The sequence below is a fragment of the Malaclemys terrapin genome, chromosome 1 (assembly GCF_027887155.1).
Source record: "Malaclemys terrapin pileata isolate rMalTer1 chromosome 1, rMalTer1.hap1, whole genome shotgun sequence".
NCBI lineage: Eukaryota > Metazoa > Chordata > Testudines > Emydidae > Malaclemys > Malaclemys terrapin.
Genome location: NC_071505.1, coordinates 134,340,473 through 134,366,587, shown reverse-complemented (window position 1 = coordinate 134,366,587; position 26,115 = coordinate 134,340,473). Strand labels below are relative to the sequence as shown.

General features: G+C 46.2%; 2 protein-coding genes and 1 long non-coding RNA gene across 4 annotated transcripts in view; 2 read left to right on the top strand and 1 right to left on the bottom strand.

The window, feature by feature from the left end:
- TEAD4 (TEA domain transcription factor 4) overlaps positions 1 to 8,594 on the top strand; it is a gene marked incomplete at its 5' end in the record, with an annotated part of 81,975 nt that extends 73,381 nt beyond the window's left edge. Inside the window, 3 exons of the mRNA XM_054039697.1 lie at positions 4,536 to 4,676; positions 6,183 to 6,335; positions 8,346 to 8,594. Of these exons, the coding sequence (XP_053895672.1) occupies positions 4,536 to 4,676; positions 6,183 to 6,335; positions 8,346 to 8,459 (408 nt within the window). The remainder of the gene's footprint in view (positions 1 to 4,535; positions 4,677 to 6,182; positions 6,336 to 8,345) is intronic.
- Positions 8,595 to 19,479: 10,885 nt separating this feature from the next.
- LOC128843110 (uncharacterized) lies at positions 19,480 to 25,831 on the bottom strand. The gene is made up of 3 exons (XR_008446185.1): positions 25,717 to 25,831; positions 21,889 to 22,006; positions 19,480 to 19,546 (listed from the first exon to the last, which is right to left on the bottom strand). It is a non-coding gene; the product is annotated as an uncharacterized LOC128843110 (long non-coding RNA).
- A 152-nt stretch (positions 25,832 to 25,983) lies between these two features.
- TSPAN9 (tetraspanin 9) overlaps positions 25,984 to 26,115 on the top strand; it is a 271,211-nt gene continuing 271,079 nt past the window's right edge. The window contains exon 1 of one of the 2 annotated variants that reach the window (XM_054039637.1): positions 25,984 to 26,080. The gene's annotated coding sequence lies outside the window, so the exon portion shown is untranslated. The remainder of the gene's footprint in view (positions 26,081 to 26,115) is intronic. The other variant, XM_054039643.1, reaches the window with a different exon arrangement.

The following is a 26,115-nucleotide window of genomic DNA, read 5'->3' as shown; positions in this document are numbered from 1 at the left end:
GTCCAGCCATGCAACCTTCCTGTTCTACTAATATAGATTTCTTTTTCACTGACTTGATCTTTGTCCACCTGGGATTGTGGCTGGAGACTATAGCTGCTAGGCTAGAATCCAGACCTGTAGTCACTGTACTTCATCAAAGCCTGCCATAAACCCATCTGTCATTTGGTCCTGAGTATGTGCTGTGACAGATGGACAATATCCTGAATAAATCTTATGGACTTAAGATAAACTTTATTGCAGGGATGGCCAAACTTACTGATCCTCTGAGCTGCATCTGATAATCTTCAGACGTTTGAGAGCCGGACCCGTCTGCCAGGGCTCGGGGCATCAGTCCCGCTCCTGTGGAAGCCCCGAGCCCCAGCAGGCACCGCCTGAGAGGCTGAAACTCCGAGACCCCCTCCCTGTAGGGCAGAAGCCCCTAGCCCCACCACCCTGCCGCAGGGCAGAAGCCCTGAGCTCCCCCAGCCCCAGTCTGGTAGGTGGAGAATGTGTGTGGGGGGTGGAGGGGTGGGGAGCTCCATGAGCCGTACTTTAACTGTAAAAGAGCCGCGGTTTGGTCACCCCTACTTTACTGAGTTAAGTTAGACCTCACCGAAGTAGGGTTAATACCTTTAGGGTCCATTGTATTAAAAATGCAGTGGTGTGTGTGTGGTGTGAAATTATATGTATTTCCATGGGGAGGGTAAAGCAGGGGGTGATTAGGCAAATTCACCCAGGTTGTGACATCTCCAGAGAAGCCATCTCCCTGGAAAGATGCGCATATGCTAATTCAAACTGGATTCTCCAGGGATCGACAGACAAAGGAAGGGTTTAGATAAATAGCCTGGTTTTATACTGGCTCAGGGCCTTTTTCCTGTTCCAGCAAATGGACAGGACCCCTGGTCCATGGAGGGCCCCAAGGCTTAGGGCAGTGGTTTGGTCCATGGAACTATGTCTCAGGGGTCCGCAAAAGACTTAGACTGAAAATGGACTGAACAGAATTCAACTATATATACTGACAATAGATTTCCAAAGTGGTCTGCAAAATGAAAAGGTTGAGAACCACTACCTATGGGTAGGGTGGAAGGACTGGACCTACTAAGGTCCCATAAGACTGTGCGCTTGTTTTATGCTGAAGCTGTGATGAACTTGTAACCACAAAGAAACCCCTTGGGTGGGGCTTTGAAGGACTTCTCCTGCCAAAATCTATGTTAGAGTTGGGGTTAACTCTGGTAAGCTCATTAGCATGTGTAGGGGTTCTTTTGTTGTTTCCAATATGTTTTCTTAATATGCTTTTTACCTTAAGAATAAAGTAGACTTATTTAAGAAGTGCTGTCTGTGGTACCTTATAACTGTAAGAACAACAAGGAGTCTGGTGGCACCTTAAAGACTAACAGATTTATTTGGGCATAAGCTTTCATAGATTCTAGGACTGGAAGAGACCTTGAGAGGTCATCGAGTCCAGTCCCCTTAGATGCATCCCCTTCAGTTGCATCTGAAGAAGTGAGATTTTTACCCACGAAAGCTTATGCCCAAATAAATCTGTTAGTCTTTAAGGTGCCACCAGACTCCTTGTTGTTTTTGTAGATACAGACTGACACGGCTACCCCGATACTTATAACTGTAGCAATTACACCTGTTAACCGTCTCTGAGGAGAGAGCGAGGAGGCGTCCTTGGGCAGCCTGTCTGTGCTGGGAATCACACAGTGAAGGCAGGGAGCTGTGCAGCCTGGACATACTCTGGTCAGGACTCAGGAAGGAGAGATGTGAGTCTCCACCCAGAAAGGCATCGGCTGGGGAGCTGGAAGCCTGTGGTGCCTTTGCTAGACCACTAAGGGGAAATACAGGGGCAGTTGCTCTGAACTTGCAACATGTGCTCTGGGAAAATGGATGGTGATTGGATTTCACTGGCTTGTTGGCTTAGCTTTCAGTGGCATCACGTATTTACCTGAGCCCAACAGTTTTCCTGAAGGCAGAAATCTCCAGGTACCCATTGCATAGAGCACATTGCAGCCTGTGCAGATGCGGAGGGAGGCAGCAGGGATGGGGCAATGGAGCTGATGGGTTGAGTGGGAAATGGAAATTGGACTTGGTGAAATAAATGGTAGGGTTGATTGCATTTCCTCCTTCTCCTTGTCCTCCATGTGCCTGAAGCAGTACGTTAGCCAGCAGGGGAATTAGATTGGATTGAAATCTTGTACGTTTCTACATTGCTTCCTGCTAATGTTGTTAGTGTCATCATTGGCAAAGCGATGAATTCTTCTGTGGCGTTGGCTCCAGCATTTGGTGGGGGCCAGCGCCTGCTGGTCACTTGCAGCGCAGACTCCTCGTCTGCCCCAGCCAGCTTGTGCTCCTGGGCTTCCGATTCTGGAGCTAAAATTTTAACTTCTTGGAAATGGTAATAAAGTGGCACCACCATCTCTTGCGGGAGGCCTCAGAGAACGATTCATATAGCATCTCTCCTGGTAGAGAAGAGATGGGACTTGTGATGAACAGGACAAGGATCTTTATTGTGGTTGCCGGACATGCAGACAGACCAGGTTCTTGGCTCTGTAACTCAGAGGTGGGCAAACTTTTTGGCCTGAGGGCCACATCAGGGTTCCAAAACTGTATGGAGGGCCGGGTAGGGAAGGCTGTGCCTCCCCAAACAGCCTGGCCCCCGCCCCCTATCTGCCCCCTCCCACTTTTCACCCCCTGACTGCCCCCTTCAGAACCCCCGACCCATCCAACCCCTCCCTGCTCCTTGTCCCCTAACTGCCCCCTCCTAGGACTACACCCCCTATCCAATCCCCCTGCTCCCCAGTCCCCTGACTGCTCTGACTCCTATCCACACCCCCGCCGCCTGACAGGCCCCCCAGGACTCCTACACCTATCCAACCCCCCCGCCCCCTGACACCTCCAAACCTCCGCCCCATCCAACCACCCTCTGCTCCCTGTCCCCTGACTGTCCCCTGGGACCCTCTGCCCCTTATCCAACCCCCCTGCTCCCCGCCCCCTTACCATGCCACTCAGAGCAGCAGGACTGGCAGCTGCACCGCCCAGCCGGAGCCAGCCACGCCAGCGTGCTGCCCGGCAGGAGCTTGCAGCCCCGCCACCCAGAGTGCTGGCGGCATGGTGAGCTGAGGCTGTGGGGGAGGGAGGCTAGCCTCCCCAGCCGGGAGCTCAAGGGCTGGGCAGGACGGTCCTGGGGGTCGGATGTGGCCCGCAGGCTGTAGTTTTCCCACCTCTTCTCTAACTCCTAGCCTGACTAACACAGCCAGTACAGAGTCTCCTATATCTGGGCCTGGCCGCAGCAGTCATGGAAGAACCTGCTGACTTTGTTGCAGTACTAAGGCTCTGTCCACACTGTGATCCCACCTTAGCTCTAGCTGTTTAAACATGGTGTAAGGAGGATGGTGATCAACTGTTCTCCGTGTCCACCATCGCCAAGGTTAGGACAAGAAATAATCAGCTTAGTTTGCAGCAAAGGAGATTTAGGTTGGATGTTAGGAAAAACTTTCCAGCTGTAAAGGTAGTTAAGCCCTGGGGAGGCTGTGGGATCCCAATCCTTTGATACCAAGAAGAGGTTAGACAAACGCCTCTTAGGGACAGTCTAGATATCTTAAGCCTACCTCAGCATGGGGAGATGCACTAGCTGACCTCATGAGGTCTCTTCCTGCCGTATATTTCTGTGATTCTATGGATTTTCTTAACAGGATTCTAGCAGGTTTCTCTGACCAATGTGGCCATGGAGTTTTTTCTGAGAATCACACTAGCTGCGCTGTACAGTGGGCTCTCCCAGCATCTAGTCTAGAGCATGGTTCCATAACTAGGTTCTTGGATAAAAATCTCTGCTGGCGGTCAGGAAAACCAGGCTAGAACTGTGTTCCTAGTACACTGGTTCTAGTCGCACTGTCAACATGGCCATAGAGTCCACTGTCCCAGAAGCAGAAGCAGATTTTCTTCCCCATTTCCCTTAACCCTCCAAGGGGATAGTACAGATTGAACCTGTGCATAGGAATTGGAGGAAAGGTAATATAGTAAATTAGCACCTGGTCACATCAGGCACTGAGGAATTTGAGGCCCTCTGTTCTCTTATTTCATTAAGGTGAATAAACTAAATGCCTTTTTCTGTTGCTTTGTTTTTGCAAGATATCTGTAAACTTTTCTTTTTCTTGTTCAGGATAGAATATAAGGCTAGTGTGACCCCTGGTGGTAGTGGTATAGCACCACATCTTCAAACTTAGGGCCCTAATGATAGCTTGTGCACCTAAGTTAAGCCCACAAATTCCTATTTCAAGACCCTAAATAGGGATTTAAGTGTCAAAATTAGAATTTAGATGCCTAACTTTAGGCACCCAAATTTGAAAAGGTGTCCCATGCCCGGATTTCCTCCACTTCTTGGGCACACATGTTGATCTGCTTTGGCAGCTTGATTTCCCCTCTCCCTGACCCCCAAAAACAAAAGCCTGGGACCAGAGGAGAACCCTTTGCTTGGGTGGTGTGTGTGATGCTGCTGACCCAAAACTAATGAGCTACTTGGGAATCGCCTATTATCCTTGTCTTTTTTCCTGCAGGCTGATTTGAACACCAACATTGAAGATGAATCCAGATCTTTCTATGGTGTTTCCAGCCAATACGAAAGCCCAGAAAACATGATCATTACCTGCTCCACTAAAGTGTGCTCCTTCGGAAAGCAGGTGGTGGAGAAAGTGGAGGTAGGAAGAGAAGGCAGCAGAGCCCTGAGTGCAGAGTACCCTGGGGTGCAATTCAGCCCTTGCATGTACTCACAAACCCCATCTGTGCCTCTGAGGGCAGAAAGTACCCACTTGTCAGGGAGGGTGCTTGGAAAAGGGTTGAAAATCAGGAAGCATCAATCTAGTGCAGTGTGTCAGACACGCAGGGATGGGCCTGATCCTGCCTGTAGTGTTTCCCTCTCACACAATTTTATCACATGTCTTCCAATATTTGGTGTTTTTCTTAAAGCGCCAGCTCCTGGAGTCCAGTGATTGAGACTCAACTTTCGTTGTTTTAAAACAATGAAGTTCCCAGCCCTCCTAGTTGAGGAGAAAAGCTTGAAAATGTGACCTCTTGGGGCTCACAAACCAAAAGGCAAATAGAAAGATCCCCACATTTATTATTATTTTTATAGATCCATGATTTTTAAGCCAGTCTTTTGTGATTTTATGGGGCCTGAGTCAGGATTTTTAAACACATGGCTCTAGCCTGCTCAGTGTGTTCAGCCTGCCTGCAGGATGATTCTCAACAACAGACAGAATATATAGACAAAGAAAGTTTCTATACCTTATGTTTACAAAGATAAACCTGCTCCTCATATAACCGCAAGCTCAGACAGGAATAGGTGCTACACCTTTTTTAAAATGCAGCAAGAACTGCTGCTCTTCACTACGTCTACTGAAATCGAAAGCAAATCTTTGGCTAGGAGCCATCCCACTGCTCGGGGGTCAGCAGAGGTTGGGAGCCTCGTGGCAATCTCAAAAGAGGGGACAAGAAGCAGCACCTCCTTCTCCTCTGAATTAGTTTTGCAATGGGGGTGCTGGCACATGGGAGGAGGGATAGGATTCTAATGGGAAAACAAGATGAAGGTGTATGGGGAATGAAGAGGGTTGCTAAAAAGTGATGACCTCCCTGTCACTTCAATTTGGGGGAAGTTTATATGTACTGGAGCTAAAATGTGATAGTAATGAAAGAGCTCCTCAAATGTTTAATCCCCACTTGCTAATCTGGGGCAGCATGGTTTGGTAGGTAGAGAATTGGACTGGGACTCAGGGTGTATATTCCCAGATATGCCATTGCCTTGATGTGTGATCTCAGGTAAGTCACAACCTCTGGGTGCCTCAGTTTCTCCATCAGTGAAATGGGAATAATGCTACCGATCTATCTCACAGAGGCATTGGGAAGCTTAAATCATTAATAGTAGCAAAGCACCCTGAGGTCCTTAGCTCGAAGGTGCTATAATAGTGCAAACTGTTGTTATTAGCACAGTAGATATGTTCCTTTGGTTTTCTTTAAGTAATCAAAGCAGGAGAAATTTGAGAGCTCAAGGAAAGCTACTTCAGAGTGGATGATTGTAAGGAATGATGAATGAGCTAATGTTAGTAAAGCGATGTGAAAATTCAAGTGGTAATTATTATTTTAACTATCAGTAACATTAATGAAAACAGTGGTGACCCTGTGTGCACCTTTTCTCTTTTACACTATAGACGGAGTATGCTCACTATGAAAATGGACACTATTCCTATCGCATCCACCGCTCCCCTCTATGTGAATACATGATTAATTTCATCCATAAACTCAAACATCTCCCAGAGAAATACACGATGAACAGCGTGCTGGAGAACTTTACTATTTTACAGGTGGGGGCACTGAATTGTTTTTATTGTTGCCTTGAAATATTTAAGCCATATCCAAGAGTCCCCAGCTGTGAGTCAAAGAAGATTTCCCCGTACAGCTCAATAGTTAATTTTATTAAGTGTCAGTTGCATCTCCGCACCCCTTACAGAGCTACGCAGAGTGCAGTTATTCAGATAAATAGGATCAGGAACACAGGGAGAAGAATGAGAGGCATGGGGAATGGAGAGAAAGGAGAGATGAAGAAGGTTTGAAAAGGGAGAGTTGATGAGGCCAAAAAGCTGTGCCAGATGTGGCGGCAGAAGTTGCAATAAAGAAGACTCTTGTACCAACAATAGACAGAGGGTGAAATAATTGTCCCTGCTCTGGACCCTTTACACCATTTAAGAGGGCCAGAGCATCATAAAAAAGCCCTAAAAGCCCTGGTTGTGACTGGGGGAAGACTACTGCAGTTCAGGCACTGCAGAAGACAGCCATAAAGCTGCCTTCCCAGGACCCATCCCAAATCCTGGCATAAAGGGCGGGACAAAAGGGGGGTGTTGCTGCAGAGATTCCATGCAGCACTGCAGCCCATAAGGCAAGCCCTGGGTTGGGAGGTTGCCATAACTTAGGCTCCCAGGGCTGTCCAAATTATGCTTGGGCCCTTTCCAGCCCCTGGCGCAGTCAAGAATTAGGAGGGTGGTTTAAAGCCACCCTGGACTGTGAGTTCTGTGCTGTGCCTCTTTAAGGCACAGCATGGATTCTCACTCACTAGATCTGAATTTGGCTCTCTGAGGCTATGGGAGTCTATTTGGCTGCTACCTCCCTGGAGCACTTGGAAGGGGTCAGCGGGATGCCCCCTTCCAGACTTGAGCCTGGCCAGTTCCCATCTCTGAATCCCAGACAGAGGGCAATGGTTAGTTCAGCCATAAGGCACGAAAATAAAACAGAACACAACAAAATCAGCTAAAAAATTCACGAATTAACAAATGGGCTCCTTCCCTCCTGGAGCATTGTCTCCGGGGTGGCCATGCTCCTCGTAAGGTATAGGTCCGACAGCAGTTCAGCATGGGGCTGGTGACCATGTACTGTGACATCTGCCAGTGTGAGGATTTAGCTTCTGACCCTCCTGGCTCCTCCCGCAGGACAGAATGGGGCAAGGGTATGCTGTAGAACATAGCCACTAAGGGAGCTGTGCTGGGAACTGCAGGATGCATACAACAATCGCTGTCAGCAATCCGTCACACTGGCTGCAAGGGAGTGATTCTGTAGCGAGCTGAGATTATTGAAGGGCTGGGATGGGGGAGGAGTTGATATAGTAAGAAAAGTAACAAGCAGGAGGCTGTAAGAATGTAAATTCAAGTAGGCAGCTCCCAGGCACCTTCTGCTTACCTCTTGGTGTGTAAGTTAAACTCATTCAGCGTCACTTACCCCCATTCATCCACCAGTAACTGGGCATTGGGAGGTATAAGGGAGTCGATCTTACATCTCAACTGTGAATTAGGCTCCAAGTCCTGGTGTCCCCTCCTGGCACTCCACAAGCTGCTAAGAGCCCTCTTTCACCGGCATCAGGAGACCTTTCCATTCCGCACCCTCTCAGTGCTGGGGAATTCTCAGTGTAACTCACCCTTCCTCAAGGGAACAGTGACATCTGCTGGCTCCAAGGACACATGGCTGCTCACTGCTCCCAGTCCTGACAAGACTTTTCCCCCTTACTTGGTGAGTGCTTATTATTCACTGGCCATATATTTCCATTCTCTGTGGTCCTGAGGACGCTTCTCCTCCTGTACTTCCACTGCATCTCAGTCCTCACATTGTGAGAAAGCACCCCCCTCTTGGTACCAAGCAGATGTTTCATTACTGGTGTTTGGAGACAGCCCCAGTTTGGGGAGTCATTGCTACACGGTGTATCTTTCCTGTTGTTCATTCTGTGGATTATGTTTAACACTGGATACGTTTAAAGCTGTTAGAATATTTACAAGTTGAGACAGAAAAAATAGCACTTGCTTTCTTGCCTTCCTTTCTCGCCTGTCTAGGTTGTGACGAACAGGGACACTCAAGAGACCTTGCTGTGCATAGCGTATGTTTTTGAGGTGTCAGCTAGTGAACATGGTGCCCAGCATCACATCTACCGGCTGGTGAAGGACTAGAGATTCTCTGCCCAGGAACTGCCTCCGTGAATGTATATCTGAGTGAAACGCCCGTGCCTAACCCCCGATACCAATCCGAAAAATAAACTGCAGACGTGGTGTATTTTCAGAAAAGAATCTTAGAGCTAGTTTGTGATTGAAAGCGTGAAATAGTTCAGCGTCATGGGCTTGTGTAAATGGGGGGAAAGGCTTGAAACCAAAGAAACTGAAAAACAAGTACACAACATCACACCACCAATCTCTATTAACTGCCCCTTTGGGTTCCATGTTATTTGGGGCAACCAGGTCTCCGAGCAGCTCAAGGATAATAGGATGCAGATGTATATCATACACACGCTCATATGCATAGACATACAGTCACACATGCAGATGTACACCTGCATGCTTGCACACAATCTCATGTGCTGGGTCACAAGCACAAGTTGAGTCCTATGTACGCACATGCTTGGTCATGTACACATACACACAGTCATGTATGTATTCACAGGTCCTCAGGCCTGCACTCCAGGCCAGCACACGTGCCCAGACACACACTTGCACAGTTGGATGCAAGAATACAGATGTGTACAATAGACGCACACAGGCACAAGCGTGCGCACAACGACGCATGTGTGCAAGCAGATGCACATAATCACAAACGTAAGTGTACTCATTTGCACACACACACACAGTCACACATTCCTTCCAATTAGACTTGTCTGAGCACCAAGCTTGCTCAGGTCTTCTATACAGTACTAAGGGAAGTAAAGCTACCCTACCATGCTGGGGTTGTGTGAATGACACTTTCTTCTTTCTGAGATGCTTTCTTCCCTTTGAAGTGAAGTTCTGCTCAGAAACATGAACCTGTCTTTGTACTCAGCAGATCTGCTCCCCATGTGTATTCAGAGTCACATCTGCTGACTGTTCGGACTGAAATAAGCTCTTACTTCTTTTCACTCCTGTTTGCCCTGGACAGCCAGCACAGCTCAAGGAGCTGGAGTCTGATCCTTCTTGTGCACCAGCAAAACTATGGTTACTAAGATCCAATCAGCGACACCTGTTTCATTGCAAGCCGTGGGGTTGCACACGTCACTGAGGACACAATTTGTCCAGCCAGCTCCTTATTATTGGTGATGATGGTTGAGAAGAATTAGAACCCAGCTGGGCTTTTAGAGGCCCAGCTGAGTTTGTGGGGCAGGCAGTTGGAGAAATCTCTTCTCCCCTTGTAAACTACCATGTGCTCTGGCATCAGTGAGCAATGATAAACCTGGATCCCCACACTACCATTGTAATGGAGTCCCTTGTCAGAGAAGAATTACCCTGACGGGTAGCTGCGAGGGACTTGGAGGGGCGTTTGTGCTGCTGTTGGGGCGTTGGGGAGCTGAGGAAGTATCAGATGTCCAAGCACAGTGTCTCAGAACACATTTTACAGGTGCTTTTAACCTCAACTCTTTCTTGAAAAATAACAAAAGACCGTAGTATCTTACACATTTGTTTCATACACTTCAATCCATCAGACTCTTGGCATATACAAAAACACTGTGTTCTAGCCAACAGGAGCACGTGGAAAACCAAAGTGACCTGACCCAGTGTCCACACTGCATCAGAGTTGCGTGGGAAGCACCTGCTGGGCACTACAGAGGTAGGACATTGCCCTGGCTATATCCGGAGCAGCGAGACAAGGGCTTTCTACGGCATTTCCAGCCTGTGTTTTAAGGGAATCTGCACCATGTTCTGGAATGTTGCAAAATCCAGCCTATTCCACCCAGGCCCTGTGAAACTCACAAAAGTTTCTTTCTAGATTGCCTTTCACTAATTGCCATCTGACGCTGCCGGAGGGAGAATGAGCTCAACTGAAGAACAACAGCCAGTGGCACTGTGTGCATAAATAGAAGCTTTCTCCTTCATTTGAGTCATTCAGCTGGTCTATGAACACTGCACACCTGCATTTCTGAATGGATCAGGAGGCAGCTGATACTCAAGCACAAAGTCCTTAAGGCTGTGTCTGCACTTAACAGTGGCCCCAAAATCTCCCACTAGTGCAGCAGGAATGGGAGAATGTTCACTGGTGTTTTAACCATCACGTTAGCCAAGGCTGCTTAGAGCAGGTCCCCACTAAATTGTAAATTAAAATGTCCGCAGCCAATGTCCACACCATCACTCTCCCTGTTGTGGGCACCAGTGGGCTGAACGTGTGCTAGGAACAGTAGAAAATCTTCAGGAAGATGCTGGCATAGACAAGTCCGTATTTGCACACAGGATTCTGAGGGGCAGGAACGTGAGAAGAAGTTCAGGAGAAAGGACAGTGGAGTTTGATTTGAAAAAGAAACTGTTGAGCTGCTAAGCAAGGCCAGGGTTACTGGCCTACTACTAATTTGTATTACAGTAGGTCTATCAGCCCCAGCTAACCCCACTGTGCTAGGTGCTGTACAAATACCTAAGAGCTTACAGTCTCAGCAGACAAGATAGCCAAAAAGTGGGAGGGGAAACAGCAGCACTGAGAGGTCAAGCCTTAAAATTCAAATGTAAGATGGGCGTAGAGGAGTGGTCATCAAACTCTTCTAGTTACTGGGGTGGGCCTGTGCTATTGTGCAACTAAGAAGCTCTCAGAGTGCTTTAAAAGCAGTAACCAGCTAAATCTAACCTAGCGAGGAAGGTAAATATTATAATCCCCATATTCTAGGTAAAGAAACTGAGGCCTAGTCTACACAGACTTGTAGTTGTTTAAGTAAAGATGTGTTTAAAATGGATTTCTTTACATTGGCACAAGTTTGGGTGTAGATGCTCTTATGTTTTAAAAAACAGATTAAGCTAAACTGCAATAAGAGTGTCTGCACCCACACTCGAGCCAGTTTAACTAAATCGGTTTAAAAACAACACTTTAATTAAACTGCAGTAAGTTTGTGTTGCATGTCTCATCTACACACAAATAGCTTAAGGGACTTTCCAACGATCCCACAGCAAGTCAGCAGCAAAGATGGGAAAACCTAAGGCAGACCTTAAGCATTTAGAAACATACAGTAACATCAGTGGAAATTTAAAAGCACACAATTGTTGCAAACATGGTCAGCTGCCAGTATGAAAAACCTAGGCTTGTTTTCCCCTGTCCTTAGTCCTCAGAAAAATAGTGATTCAAATAGTTTCTAAATAGCTACTACTTTCTCTACAACTTGCTTGATTACTACTACCAGTGACCTCTCTCTACTATGGTTTTGCGCTCTCCTTTCCCAGATGGGCGCTAGTTCTTTAAATCTGTGGGAGACAAGCAGCTGCAGCCCTAAAGTGGCCATTTAAACCTGAGTTTTATAGGCTGCTTTTTTCCCCCTCCCAGCTAACAGGTATTTTAAGCTGCAATTTTGTCTTTCATTGATTTGCCTTTTCTCTCATTCTTGAGGAAGTAGCTTCAAGCCCTAGTAAGCTAACAATAACCATGGAGAGAAAGTCTCAAAGTATCCAAAGAACAAAGCAATGAGGAGAAATAAGCAGCAAGAATCAATTGCACAAATCAAATAAATCACTCAAAGCTGATCAGGTTTTTTAAACCAAATTACTCAACTAGTGGCCAAAAAGAATGCAGTAGCTGTAATGTACCTTGATTGCAGTAAGATTTTGCTATCAGACCTCACAAAATGCGATGTGAAAGATCAATTCAAATTTGCTTGGATATTAGAAGTTACCTGAAAAACTTGTTGAAGACCCATAATTAAGGGGCATGATAAATGGCAATATATTAACCATGGGAAGGGTGGGTACTGAAGAGATCAGTGGTAGGTCTACTCTCATGTAACAGCTTCATTAATGAGCTGGAAGAAGGAGAAAACAGCATGGTAATTTAATCTGCAGATGGTACTAAAGGAGGTATCCCCAACAGAGCAGATATAGGGATGCCAATGCTTCTGAGCTCTGAATAGTGACTTTAACCCCATTGAAGCACTAGACTGGAACCTGGAGAATAGCGTGAAAGGTTAGATTTGAAATACGATTTTAAAATGTCCTTAAAAAACAAGGACAGATGGTAGCTGAACGGTACATTAGCAGTTTATCAGGACGGCACACAATGCGAAAGCCAGTGTATTGAGGAAGGAGGTAGTTTCTATATGTTTTGGGGATGCTCAGAAATAAAACCGTATTGGAATCAAATGCCTTCTCTCTCTCTCACACACACACTCTCAAAATGACTAAACTGCAGCTCCCTCCAGACCCCAAAGTACATGCAATAGGGTAACAGAAGAGTAAGGTAATATGCCTTGCAGTGTGACCAGCTCAACAGATGTGTTGTACTGTTGAGGATGAAGAACCCACCCTCTGCAAAAGATCTCAAACCAGACCACAAAGCACTGGAGCAAGCGTGTTACTGATCCCAGGGACTGCCATCTTATTTGGGCCCTCCTACTTAGGATTGGATGGATGCAAGAGGAAAAGATCCCTTTCCTCCTTTTTGTGTTCCCTGTTGCAGGTGCTGCTCCCAGTCCCTGAGCTCAGGTAAGCACAAGGTTTATGCAGGGCAGGTGCTGCTAGCCGCTTTGGCGGTGGGCAGAACTGGCTGGCTGTGGAGTGGAGCATATGTGGCACCCCTGGGCCTATGTAAGGACAAGCAAAAGACAGAACTAGAACACATAGCCTAGTTTAAAATGCCTAAAATTCCAGCATTCCAGATGTGCAGTGTTCAGCTACAGCTCCATTATTGTCCATTAGGTGTCACCGCTACCTAGTCTAATTTCAAAATACAAATCTGGGGTTGCGGGGTGGGGGGGAGTAGTTTTCAGTACATCTCAATTGTAGTAACACTTTAGTGAATAATAAGTGAATTGGCGGTGGAGAAGCCTACCTATTTTTAATCCTATGAGATCCTAAATCCTCACCCATAAACCACAGCAAGTCGCAAAACAACCATGCTCAGCTAATGGCAGATAAAGATTAAACCCTGAGAGATTTTTTTTTTCTGGCCAGTAAAGTACGGATTTATAAATATGAACTTCCAGCATTCCTGAAATATTTGCTCAACTTCCCCTGCCACTTCCTAAATCCTTCCTGCCAGCCTGTACAGAAATCTTAAATTCAATTTATTTTAATGTCCTTGTTAACATTTTTTTAATTATGTGTTTTGCTGGAGGCAAAAGGAGGGGGTGGTGTCAGTCTGACATCCCTGGAGATGGTTTGAGATTTTCTGTGTGCACAGAAAAAACAGAGCACTGAAAGCAGCCAGGCAAGCTCTCATCTCCGCAAGGTACCTCAACACCCTTCTGATAGGTGCGCCTGCACTGGGCGATTGTGTTGGTGTAGCTAAACTGGTAAGAATCCCTACAAAACGTTAAAAGGTCATATTGCAAAACACTAAATAACAGAATAAAATACAACCCAACTGGTGGTCATGGTGCAACAGGACAACATTAAAATCCATGCGTGTGGAAGCATGCTGAGGAACTCTACCAGACATCAGGCTAGACTGTACGGTCCACATATGGAAGGGGCCATCTATGCAAACGGCCCTCTCCCATGGTGGGGTCTGTAAGCCATCTTTGTGGCACCATCCCCTTACCCTATCCCATAGACCCCCAGGTCCTTGGGGTCAATGATCTGGGTCCAGGAAGACATGCAGTACCCCTACCTCCAAATCCAGTGGAAACGCCAACAGCAAGTTCATGCTGCCTGAGTCTGCACTAAAACTTCCATCTCACAGTTCTGGGGAAACTTACCCTTAAGGAAGGGCTCCAGGGGCAGTGGCTCTAACAGAGCTGTGCTGTTGGGGAGCTGGGAAGTGGCCTGGGGGGGACCTTAGGCTGGAATAGAAGAACTGCGTCCCCTTGCAGAGTTGGTGAGATCCAGGCAGAACTACTTTGGGTGCTGGGGCCCCTTCTGGGGTGGAATGATCTCTGCCCCCATAGCCTCTTCTTGCAGGTATTTCCCTGAGAAGGGACCAGTCAGCCCAGCATAATTAAGGCAGAGCAAGCTACAATTCCACTTTACTACAAAACAAAACCCTCTAAGAAATAATCACTGGGCTTCAAAAGGAACTGCACAATGGTAAAGGTATGGAGGGAAAACAAAGCAGCTTTGCTGGAAATGATTTATTATACTTACTTGAATTACAGTAGAGCCTAGAGGCTTCAATTCTGATCAAGGCCCCATGCTGCTAGGTGTTGTATTTACACAGCAAGAGGCAGGCTCTACCTGGAAGAACTTATTGCATAAATAGAGAAAGACAAAGGGCAGGAGAAAGATGATGATTATTATCCCATTTCACAGATGTGAAACCTGACATACAGAGAATAAGTGATTTGCCCCCAGGTTACAAAAGGAGGCTACAGCAGAGCTGGGAATTGAACCTAGATCTCCTTAGTACTAGTCCAATGCCTTAATCATAGATCACCCTTCACTTGAAATGGAGTTGGGTAAAGGCTGTCAAAGGAAGTAGAGAAGCAGATTATATGAATGCTATAATCAATGGGCATGAGACACGACAGAAGGGCTGTTACATATACAACAGGACAAAAAGAAACAGGAGAGAATCACTACGCAAAAATCCACCTAGTGGATAATGGCTCCATTAGCAATAGCCAGCAGGGAGTAATAAAGGAGAAATCATTCCAAACAATATTTGATTGCAAATAGTGCCCGATAAATTCTCATTGAACTGGAGAATTAATTACTGGCTGAAAGAAATAGATGTTCTCTATGGACTTTAGTGGAACATTTGATAGTGTCTCAGGAAATTAATTCAACTTGGATTGAGTATGACCTCTAGCACCAGGGCTGAAACACCACTTGGAAGGACAGTGAGCAAAAGGTCACTGTAAGCTGGGCGCTATTAGGGTGGGGTCCAACCTCAAGAATCCATGACCTCATCAGCAATTAAGTACCCTGATATAGTCTATATCATTGAGATCTGGCTGGATGACATTGTGAGCCTCTGCTAGCCCACCTCGTTCCCCCCAGGATGCTTCATACTTCACAGACCCAGACCAGGAGAGAGACAGCACTGCTGTCGTCTTTCTCAAACATCAAATCCAAAAGAAGTGCCTCAGGTAAGACAAGTGCATTCAAATTCACTCAGCTGACTAGTAGAAACCAGAGCCAAAACTAACAGATTTTATGCTCATTTCCAGACACCACTGATGGCAGGATTAATAAACAAGCTCACTAATACCTGACTGGCAATGGTAGTGAAATCAAGCTGGACTACAAGGCCACAGATGCAAAAAAAAAAAAAAAAACCCCAAACTCATCTGCTTACTAGCCTCCCTAAGACTTTCACAGGTCATCGCCGGTCCAACCCACACAGCCAGTCACAACCTGGACCTGATCTTTGGCTTAGATGTTAATGTAAAGGACACCCACTGTTTTGGACAGACCATCGTATCATTAAAGGAGTGGTCAGAGCTCTGTCAGTGCGCAGGCAACAAGGAAGCCCCATGATTCTGAGCTGACCACAAAGACTCATGGATGCTACCAACTTCCAATGCATGTGTTGCAGGTTCACCTGGATCAGTGGAGCATCTCACAAAGCAATCTCCCTATAATTTGTGCTGCAGCCAAATTATAGCCCACTCAAATTGGTCACCCAGGCTTTTGTTGTTTGAAGTAATACTTCCTTTCCTGCTGCCTATTAATTTCATTGGGTGACTCCTTGTTCTTGTGTTATGTGAAGGGGTAAATAACACTTCCTTATTCACTTTCCCCACATATTCATGATTTTATCAACCTCTATCATATCCCCTCTTAGTTGTCTCTTTTCCAAACTGAACAGTCCCAGTCTTTTTAAACTCTCCTCAGATGGAAGATGTTCCATACCCCTAGGCATTTTTGTTGCCCTTCTCTGTGTCTTTTCCAATTCTATCATTTTTGATATGGGGTTACTAGAACTGCACACAATATTCAAAGTGTGGGCATACCATTAGGTGACAGGCTTTTGGGCTAAGGCAGGGAAATCCTTCCTTCTCTCTCCATGCTTCACTCAGAATTACCCATTTGGAGGAGGCAGCCAGCCCTTTTTATCTTTTCTGCTGGGCCCTGATTGCCTTTTGTCCATTCTGGCCCTTCTAGCTGCTGGAGGACCAGTTCTTGTTGGTCTCAGCAGCAGCTGATCCTGGGTGGCTTCTCTAGGCAGCGCTTGGAGGCCTAAACACTCTGCTCTTTTCCCCCTGAAATGCACACTTGCTTGGGGCAGGGTAGAGCGGTGGGGCCTCCAGCAGAGGCACCGAATACCTGGTATACCCTGTTCCAGCCTGCTAAGACAACAGCATGCTACCCATAGGATGGCCTATTATGATACACTGGACCTGACCATTGATATGCTGGCCCCCAAACAGCCCCTGCCTCCCATCACCCACACAGATCCCTTGGGTTTCTGACATCCTGCACCAGATGAAAAGAGGGAATGGAAACATAACAAATTCCTCCAAGCCAATGCTGAGGCTGTATTACAGGCCAAGAGAACCTTCCTTTCATCCTCCAGTGAAGCTGCTCTCTAACTCCTTCATAATCTTGAGTGACAGCAACTTGGCTCAGAACCAAGTGCTGCAAAAACTCTCATCCGACTTGGCTGAAAAGATCAATGCATTTGGGAAGGCTTCCCAAACAGCCTGGATCCACCCTACCAGCCAACAGTCTGCTTGCATTCCCACATCAAGAAGTTCTGGATACCCTAAAGGACTCTTACCCCAAGGCCTGTGACTCCAACCCAAGCTCTTCCTGGCTTGTGAAAGAAAGTCATGCGCAACTGGTGCCACTCATGACTGAAACAGCCAGTGCATCATGCAGGGAAGGAATCTTCCTTTCCTCCTTCAAACATGCAATGGTCTGACCGTCACTGAAGAAACTCACCGTGGCTACATTGGTTCTAGACAACTATCACCCACTGTCCAACCTTCCATTCCAGAGCAAGCTTATAGAGAACTTAGCCAAAGGCAAACTATAAGCTCATCTAATTGAATGTAATATTCTAGACCTGGCACAATCTAGATTTAGGCCAAGACATGGAACTGTGTCACTTTAATGGCACTAATGGATGTTCTCCTGCTGTCAATGGTTAGAGGGCATCCATTTCCATCCTCCTGGACCCTTCTGCAGAATTCAACATTGTCACCCGCAAGATATTGCTGTTTCACCTCAGATTGGTAGCAGAAGTCCAGGGTAATGTGCTAAAATGCTCTGAATCCTTCCTGGAGGTGTGCACCCAATGAGTAGTGATGGAAAACTGCACCTCCAACACTAGACCCCTCACTGGTGGAGTCCCACAAGGATCAATTCTCTCTCTGGACCTTTTCAAAATCTACTTGCAAGCACTAGATGAACTGGTCAGATGAAAATGGACTCAAGTGCCAGCAGTATGCAGATGACATACAGCTCTACCTATCCTTCAGCACATATGACTACACCACTACCACCAAAATGGCCCAGTGATTGGATGAGATCAGCTCATGGATTAAGAACAGCTGGCAGAAGCTGAACCCAAGCAAGATGGAGATGATGCTGGTGGGCAAAGGAAAGCTTTTTGAAGAATTTGCAGCTACAGTGCAGTCACCTTGCTTGAAGGTACCCACAACTGGTCAATTCAGTCTTTAATTTAAAAGTGTGCCTGGATTCCTCATTGACACTAAACTCACATAGCAGCATCCTACAAATAATGCTTTCTATCATTTCTGCTTGGCTAGGAGACTGTCTCATCCTGGGAAAAATAATGACCTAGCCTCAGTTATTCATGCCTTCATCATCTCTCGGATGGACTACAGCAATGCAATATACCTGGGTATGAGCCTTCAGAGCTTAGGAAGCTCTAAGTGGTACAAAATGCTGCAGCATGTCTCCTCAGCAGCACTGGCTACCACAAACAAACCATACCTGCCCGCCGCTCCCTACACTGGCTTCCAGTAAAATAACAAATCAAGAACAAATTCTTAGTCCTTATCTTCAAAACCCTGCATCCATAGTATCTAGGAGATCAACTAAAGCTCTAGGATAAAGACCATGGCCAACCATCCTTTTCTGGCACACTGGAACTCTGAATAAGAGTAATACTCATTCATGCAGGAGACAGAACTTTCTCCAGGGCCAGTTCAAGGCTGTGGACTGAAAGCCCCCAGGAACTAAGCACCATTACACACCGCTTCACCACCTTTGATTCCAAGCGCAAAGCACATTTCCTTGACTTTGCCTTCTTTAACAGAAACACACATAACATGTATGGGTATCTCTCTGTCTCTAATATATATATATATATATTAGGGCCGTCAAGCGATTAAAAAAATTAATCATGTGATTAAAAAAATTTATTGTGATTAATTGCATGATTAATCGCGCTGTTGAAAAATAACAGAATACCATTTCTTTTATTCAATATTTTTGGATGTTTTCTACATTTTCAAATATATTGATTTCAATTACAACGTATAATACAAAGTGTACAGTGCTCAGTTTATATTCATATTGATTACAAATATTTGCACTGTATAAAACAAAAGAAATAGCATTTTTCAATTTCCCTATTGCACGTACAATAGTGCAATCTCTTTATCATGGAAGTTGAATTTACAAATATAGAATTATGTAAAAAAACCCACCTGCATTCAAAAACAAAATAATGTAAAACTTTAGCGCCTACAAGTCCACTCAGTCCTACTTCTCGTTCAGCCAATCGCTCAGACAAACAAGTTTGTTTACATTTGCAGGAGATAATGCTGCCTGCTTCTTATTTACAATATAACAGGCATTCAAATGACACTGTTGTAGCCGGCATCACAAGATATTACATGCCAAATGCCCTAAAGATTCATATGTCCCTTCATGCTTCAACCACTAATCCAGAGGACATGCGTCCATGCTGATGACGGGTTCTGCTCTATAACGATCCAAAGCAGTCCAGACCGACGCATGTTCATTTTCTTCATCTGAGTCAGATGCCACCAGCAGAAGCTTGATTTTCTTTTTTGGTGGCTCTGGTTCTGTAGTTTCTGCATTGGAGAGTTGCTTGTTTAAGACCTCTGAAAGCATGCGCCACACCTTGTCCCTCTTAGATTTTGGAAGGCACTTCAGATTCTTAAACCTTGGGTCGAGTGCTGTAGCTATCTTCGGAAATCTCACATTGGTACCTTCTTTGCGTTTTGTCAAATCTGCAGTGAAAGTGTTCTTAGAATGAACAACATGTGCTGGATCATCATCCGAGACTGCTCTAACATGAAATATATGGCAGAATGCTGGTAAAACAGAGCAGGAGACATGCAATTCTCTCCCAAGGAGTTCAGTCACAAATGTAATTAACACATTTTTTTTTAACGAGTGTCATCCGCATGGAAGCATGTCCTCTGCAAGGGTGGCCGAAGCATGAAGGGGCATACAAATTTTTAGCATATCTGGCACGTAAATACCTTGAAATGCCGGTTACAAAAGTGCCATGTGACCACCTGTTCTCACTTTCAGGTGACATTTTAAGTAATAAGCAGGCAGCATTATGTCCCAAATGTAAACAAACGTGTTTGTCTTCGTGATTGGCTGAACAAGAAGTAGGACTGAGTGGACATGTAGGCTCTAAAGTTTTACATTGTTTTGTTTTTGAGTGCAGTTATGTAACAAAAAAAATCTACATTTGTAAGTTGCACTTTCACAATAAAGAGATTGCACTACAGTACTTGTATGAGGTGAATTGAAAAATACTATTTCTTTTATCATTTTTACAGTGCAAATATTTTTTATAAAAATAATAATATAAAGTGAGCACTGTATCCTTTGTATTCTGTGTTGTAATTTAAACCAATATATTTGAAAATGTAGAAAAACATCCAAAAATATTTAATAAATTTCACTTGGTGGCCAATGTCAGGTGCTTCAGAAGGAATGAACAGAACAGGTCAATTATTGAATGATCTATTCTGTCACCTGTCCCAGCAGCTGGCAGTCAGAGGCTTAGCCATCTTGGCTAATAGCCATTGATGGACTTATCCTGCATGAACTTATCTAGTTCTTTTTTGAACCATTATACTTTTGGCTTTCGCAGCATCCCCTGGCAACAAGTTCCATAGATGGACTGTGTGTTGTGTGAAGTAATACTTCCTTTTGTTTTAAACATGCTGCCTATTAATTTCACCAAGTGGCCCCTGATTCTTTTGTTATGTAATGGAGAAAATAACACCGTCACTTTCACTTTCTCCACACCATTCATGATTTTATAGATCTCTAGCATATCCCCCCTTTGTTGTCTCTTTTCGACAGTCCAAGTCTTTTTACACTCTTCTCATATGGAAGCTGTTCCATACTCCTAATAATTTTTGTTGCCCTTCTCTGTACCTTTTCCAATTCTATCTTTTTTGATATCTGTCCCTTTCCTAATGGTTCCTAGCATGCTGTTAGCTTTTTTGACTGCTGCTGCACAGTGAGTGGATGTTTTCAGAGAACTATCCACAATGAATCCAAGATCTCTTTCCTGAGTGTTAACAGCTAATATAAATCCCATCATTTTGTATGTATAGTTGGAATTATGTTTTCCAATGTGCATTACTTTGCATTTATCAACATCAAACAAACCACTTCACTGCACACACTTTTCCCCCTGAGGAAAGAATGAGAGAACAAACATGTGACAGACATTAGTCATGTTGCTTAATCACTAATGGAAAGTGCTTAGAGTCTATGGTAATGCGCATGGTGAGGCCTGGCTTCACATGTCAGTCTTTATTACTGAAGATCTGGAAGATGAGGTGATAAAAAGCAAATTAATTGTGCAGGTGATACTGATTTGGGAGTGGCATCAGGCTATATCAGGGGTGGGAAAACTTTTTGGCCTGAGGGCCACATTGGGGTTGCAAAACTGTATGGAGGGCTGGGTAGGGAAGGCTGTGCCTCCCCAAACAGCCTGGCCCCTGCCCACTCCCTGCCCCCCTCAAAACCCCTGACCCATCCAACCCCTCCTTGTCCCTTAACTGCCCCCTCCTGGGACTACACCCCCTATCCAATCCCCCTGCTCCCAGTCCCCTGACTGCTCTGACCCCTATCCACACCCCCACCCCTTGACAGGCCCCCCAGGACCCCACTCCTATCCAACCCCCCTGTTCCCCATCCCCTGACCCCTATCCACACCCTTACCCCCTGACAGGCCCCCCAGGACTCCCACACTTACCCAACCTTCCCCTGTCCCCCAACCGGCCCCCTGAACCTCTGCCCCAACCAACCGCCTCCTGTTCCTTGTCCTCTGACTGCCCCCCGTGACCGCCTGCCCCTATCCAACCCCCCAGCCCCTTACCATGCTGCTCAGAGCAGTATGTCTGGCAGCCACGCTGCCCGGCCCGAGCCAGACATGCTGCCGCACTGCTCAGCAGGAGCTCACAGCCCTGCAGCCCAGAGTGCTGCCTGTGCGGCTGCGGGGGAGGGGCCAGGGGCTAGCCTCCCCGGCTGGGAGCTCAAAGGCTGGGCAGGATGGTCCCGCGGGTCAGATGTGGCCCCCGGGCTGTAGTTTGCCTACCTCTGGGCTATATGAAGTTTTTGCTGCTTTTCCACTAGTATCCAGGCTGGATGAATCCGACTCCATGGAGAGCTCTCTATTGGGCCTCAGGCATCCAAGAGAGGTAGCTGTCTCCCTGCTACAAAGAAGCAAGGAGATATAGTTAGAGGCTCCCCTCTGTCTTAGAATAAAAAAATATTACAGGGTCTGTTAGTAGGAATAGCAAGACAGACTGGAAGTGACAGCAGCCAACAGGATAGCAAGGAGTTTGCCATGTGATATAGCTGTGTAAATGCCAGTGCAGTGGAGAGCCATATCCATCAGGCCTGCTGATTTAATGGACCAGGCAGGCAATTGCCACTCTAATTCAGCACTGGGGAGCCTGCACCCTGAATGGTGGGTTCAGTTCTGGGCTCCTCAGGACCAGGGAGCTAATTGGGGGCTGGAGGGATACTTTTGTGAGGAGAGATTACAAGACTGCCCAGTTGAGCTAAGCAGTAACTGAGGGGGGTTCCCTGTCTCCAATACCCAGAGTGGGTAAACACCCAGGAGTCAGAGGGGTTATTAAATAGGGTAGCCTCAGGGCAGATGGGGTGGGATTAGTGTAAACACCCAGGAGCCAGAGGGGTTATTAAACCATAGGACTGGAAGGGACCGCGAGAGGTCATCTAGTCCAGTCCCCTGCACTCATGGCAGGAATAAGTATTATCTAGACCAGTGGTCTCCAAAGTGGGGTGTGTGCACCCTAGGGGATGCGCAAGAGGATCATTGGGGGTGCGCGGTAGAAGGAGCGCTTTTTTTTTTCTTTCGACGTGGCAGAGGGTGCTTGCTCAACATTTTTTTACTGGTAGGGGTGCGCGATCAAAAAAGTTTGGAGACCACTGATCTAGACTATCCCTGACAGGTGTTTGTCTAACCTGCTCTTAAAAATCTCCAATGATGGAGATTCCACAACCTCCCTAGGTAATTTATTCCAGTGCTTAACCACTCTGACAGTTAGGAAGTTTTTCCTAATGTCCAACCTAAACCTCCCTTGCTGCAATTTAAGCCCATTTGCTTCTTGTCCTATCCTCAGAGGTTAATGAGGACAATTTTTCTCCCTCCTCCTTGTAACAACTGTTTATGTATTTGAAAACTGTTTTCATGTCCCCTTTCAGTCTTCTCTTTTCCAGACTAAACAAACCCAATTTTTTCAGTCTTCCCTCATAGGTCGTGATTTCTAGACCTTTAATCATTTTTGTTGCTCTTCTCTGGACCTTCTCCAATATGTCCACATCTTTCCTGAAATGTGACACCCAGAACTGGACACAATATTCCAGTTGAGGCCTAATCAGCGCAGAATAGAGCAGAATTACTTCTTGTGTCTTGCTTACAACACTCCTGCTAATACATCCAAGAATGATGTTTGCTTTTTTTTGCAACAGTGTTACAGTGTTGACTCAGATTTAGCTTGTGGTCCACTATGACCCCCAGATCCTTTTCTACAGTACTCCTTCCTAGGCAGTCATTTCCCATTTTGTATGCATGTAACTGATTGTTCCTTCCTAAGTGCAGTACTTTCCATTTGTCCTTATTGAATTTCATCCTGTTTACTTCAGACCATTTTTCCACTTTGTCCAGATCATTTTGAATTTTAATCCTATCCTCCAAAGCACTTGCAACCCGACTCAGCTTGGTGTCATCCACAAACTTTGTAAGTGCACTCTCTATGCCATTATCTAAATAATTGATAAAGATATTGAACAGAACTGGACCCAGAACTGATCCCTGCGGGACTCCACTCGTTATGCCCTTCCAGCCTGAGTGTGAGCCACTGATAACTACTCTCTGGGAATGGTTTTCCAACTACTTCTGCACCCACCTTATAGTAGCTCCAACTAGGTTCCCTAGTTTGTTTATGAGAAGGTCATGTGAAACAGTATCAAAAGCTTTACTAAAGTCAAGGTATACCATGTCTACCGCTTCCCTCCATCTACAAGGCTTGTGTTACCCTGTCAAAGAAAGCTATCAGGTTGGTTTGACATGATTTGTTCTTGACAAATCCATCTGTTACTTAACACCTTATTTATTATCTTCTAGATGTTTGCAAATTGACTGCTTCATTATTTGTGCTATTATCTTTCCTGGTACAGAAGTTAAGCTGACTGTTCTGTAATTCCCCGGGTTGTCCTTATTTACCTTTTTATAACTTGGCACTATATTTGGCCTTTTCCAGTCTTCTGGAATCTCTCCTGTCTTCCATGACTTTTCAAAGATAATCACTAATGGCTCAGATATCTCCGCAGTTAGCCCCTTGAGTATTCTAGGATACATTTCATCAGGCCCTGGTGACTTGAAGACATCTAACTTGTCTAAGTGATTTTTAACTTGTTCTTTCCCTATTTTAGCCTCTGATCCTACCTCATTTTCACTGACATTCACTATGTTAGATGTCCAATCACCACCAACCTTCTTGGTGAAAACCGAAACAAAGAAGTCATTAAGCACCTCTGCCATTTCCACATTTTCTGTTATTGTTTTTCTTCCCTCATTGAATAACGGGCCTACCCTGTCCTTGGTCTTTCTCTTGCTTCTAATGTATTTGTAGAATGTTTTCTTGTTCCCCTTTATGTCTCTAGCTAGTTTGATCTCATTTTTGTGCCTTGGCCTTTCTAATTTTGTCCCTACATACTTGTGTTATTTCTTTATATTCATCCTTTGTAATTTGACCTAGTTTCCAGTTTTTGTAGGACTCTTTTTGGATTTTTATATCATTGAAGATCTTCTGGTTAAGCCATACTTCCTATCTTTTCTACGCAATGGGATAGTTTGCTCTTGTGCCCTTAATAATATCTCTTTGAAAAACTGCCAACTGTCTTCAATTGTTTTTTCCCTTAGACTGCTTCCCATGGGATCTTACCTACCAACTCCATGAGTTTGCTAAAGTCTGCCTTCTTGACATCCATTGTCTTTATTTTGCTCTTCTCCCTCCTACCATTCCTTAGAATCATGAACTCTATCATTTCATGATCACTTTCACCCAAGCTGCATTCCACTTTCAAATTCTCAACCAGTTCCTATTTGTCAAAATCAAATCTCTCCCCTAGTAGTTTTCTCCACCTTCTGAAATAAAAAATGGTCTCCAATACATTCCAAGAACTTTTTGGCTAATTTGTGCCCTGCTGTGTTATTTTCCCAATAGATGTCTGAATAGTTGAAGTCCCCCATCACCAAATCCTGTGCTTTGGATGATTTTGATAGTTGTTTAAAAAAAGCCTCACCCACCTCTTCTTCCTGGTTAGGTGGTCTGTAGTATGACATCACCCTTGTTTTTTATGCCTTTTATCCTTACCGAGAGGCTTTCAACAAGTGTGTCTCCTATTTCTATCTCAACCTCAGTAAAAGTGTATACATTTTTAATATATAATAAAGCAACACCTCCTCCATCTTTTCCCCACGGGTCCTTCCTGAGCAAGCTGTACCCTTCTACACCAACATTCCAATCATGCATATTATCCCACCAGGTCTCTGGGATGTAAGAAATAGGGCAGCCTGCAGGTTGATAGGGTGGGATTGCTGTGAAGGAGGCCCCAGCTGGCAGCTGTGGTGAAACCTTTCCCCAGCGAGCGAGCTCTGGGGGGAGATGGCCAGCCCAAAGCCCTGCAGCAGGGGCAAGGGAAGGAAGTGGCTGAGGGGCCTTGGCAGGCTCCAGTCCCTTTCTGGAGATTAAGGGGGCCCAGGGTGAGGCGCCGATCCTGGGACAGGCGACATGGTCGGAGCCGGCTGCCCGCGCCATGCCTGGCTCCAGACTCAGGCCGGCCCCTAGCGCCAGGGAGCAGCGAGCCCGGCCCCTCGGGGTTAAGCGCTCACATGCTCAGGGCCCCTCTGCGGGGCCAGTGCTCGCAGCTCCCTGCCCGTCTGCACCCGCGGGGAACGCCCTGCCCCGGCCCGCCAAGATCGCCCTGCTCCCCGTGGGAGCAAAGATCCCCCAGCCCGCCCCCGGGAGGGGCACGGGACACGCTGCTCGCCACCCCCCAGGGCAGAGCGCGGCTTCCCTCTGCGCGGGGCCGCAGCCGGCGCCTCCTCCCGAGCAGCAGCGCCCCCCAGCTCCTCCCCGCTCCGCAGCCCCGGCCCCTCCCCCTGTTTCCGCTGGCAGCAGCCGGAGCCCAGAGCCGCGTCCCGCGGTGCGATCCCAGCTCCCCCAGGACCCGGCCCAGCTTCCCCCCGGGACCCGGTGAGTCCAACGCCGGCGCTGCAGGGTGGGGAGCG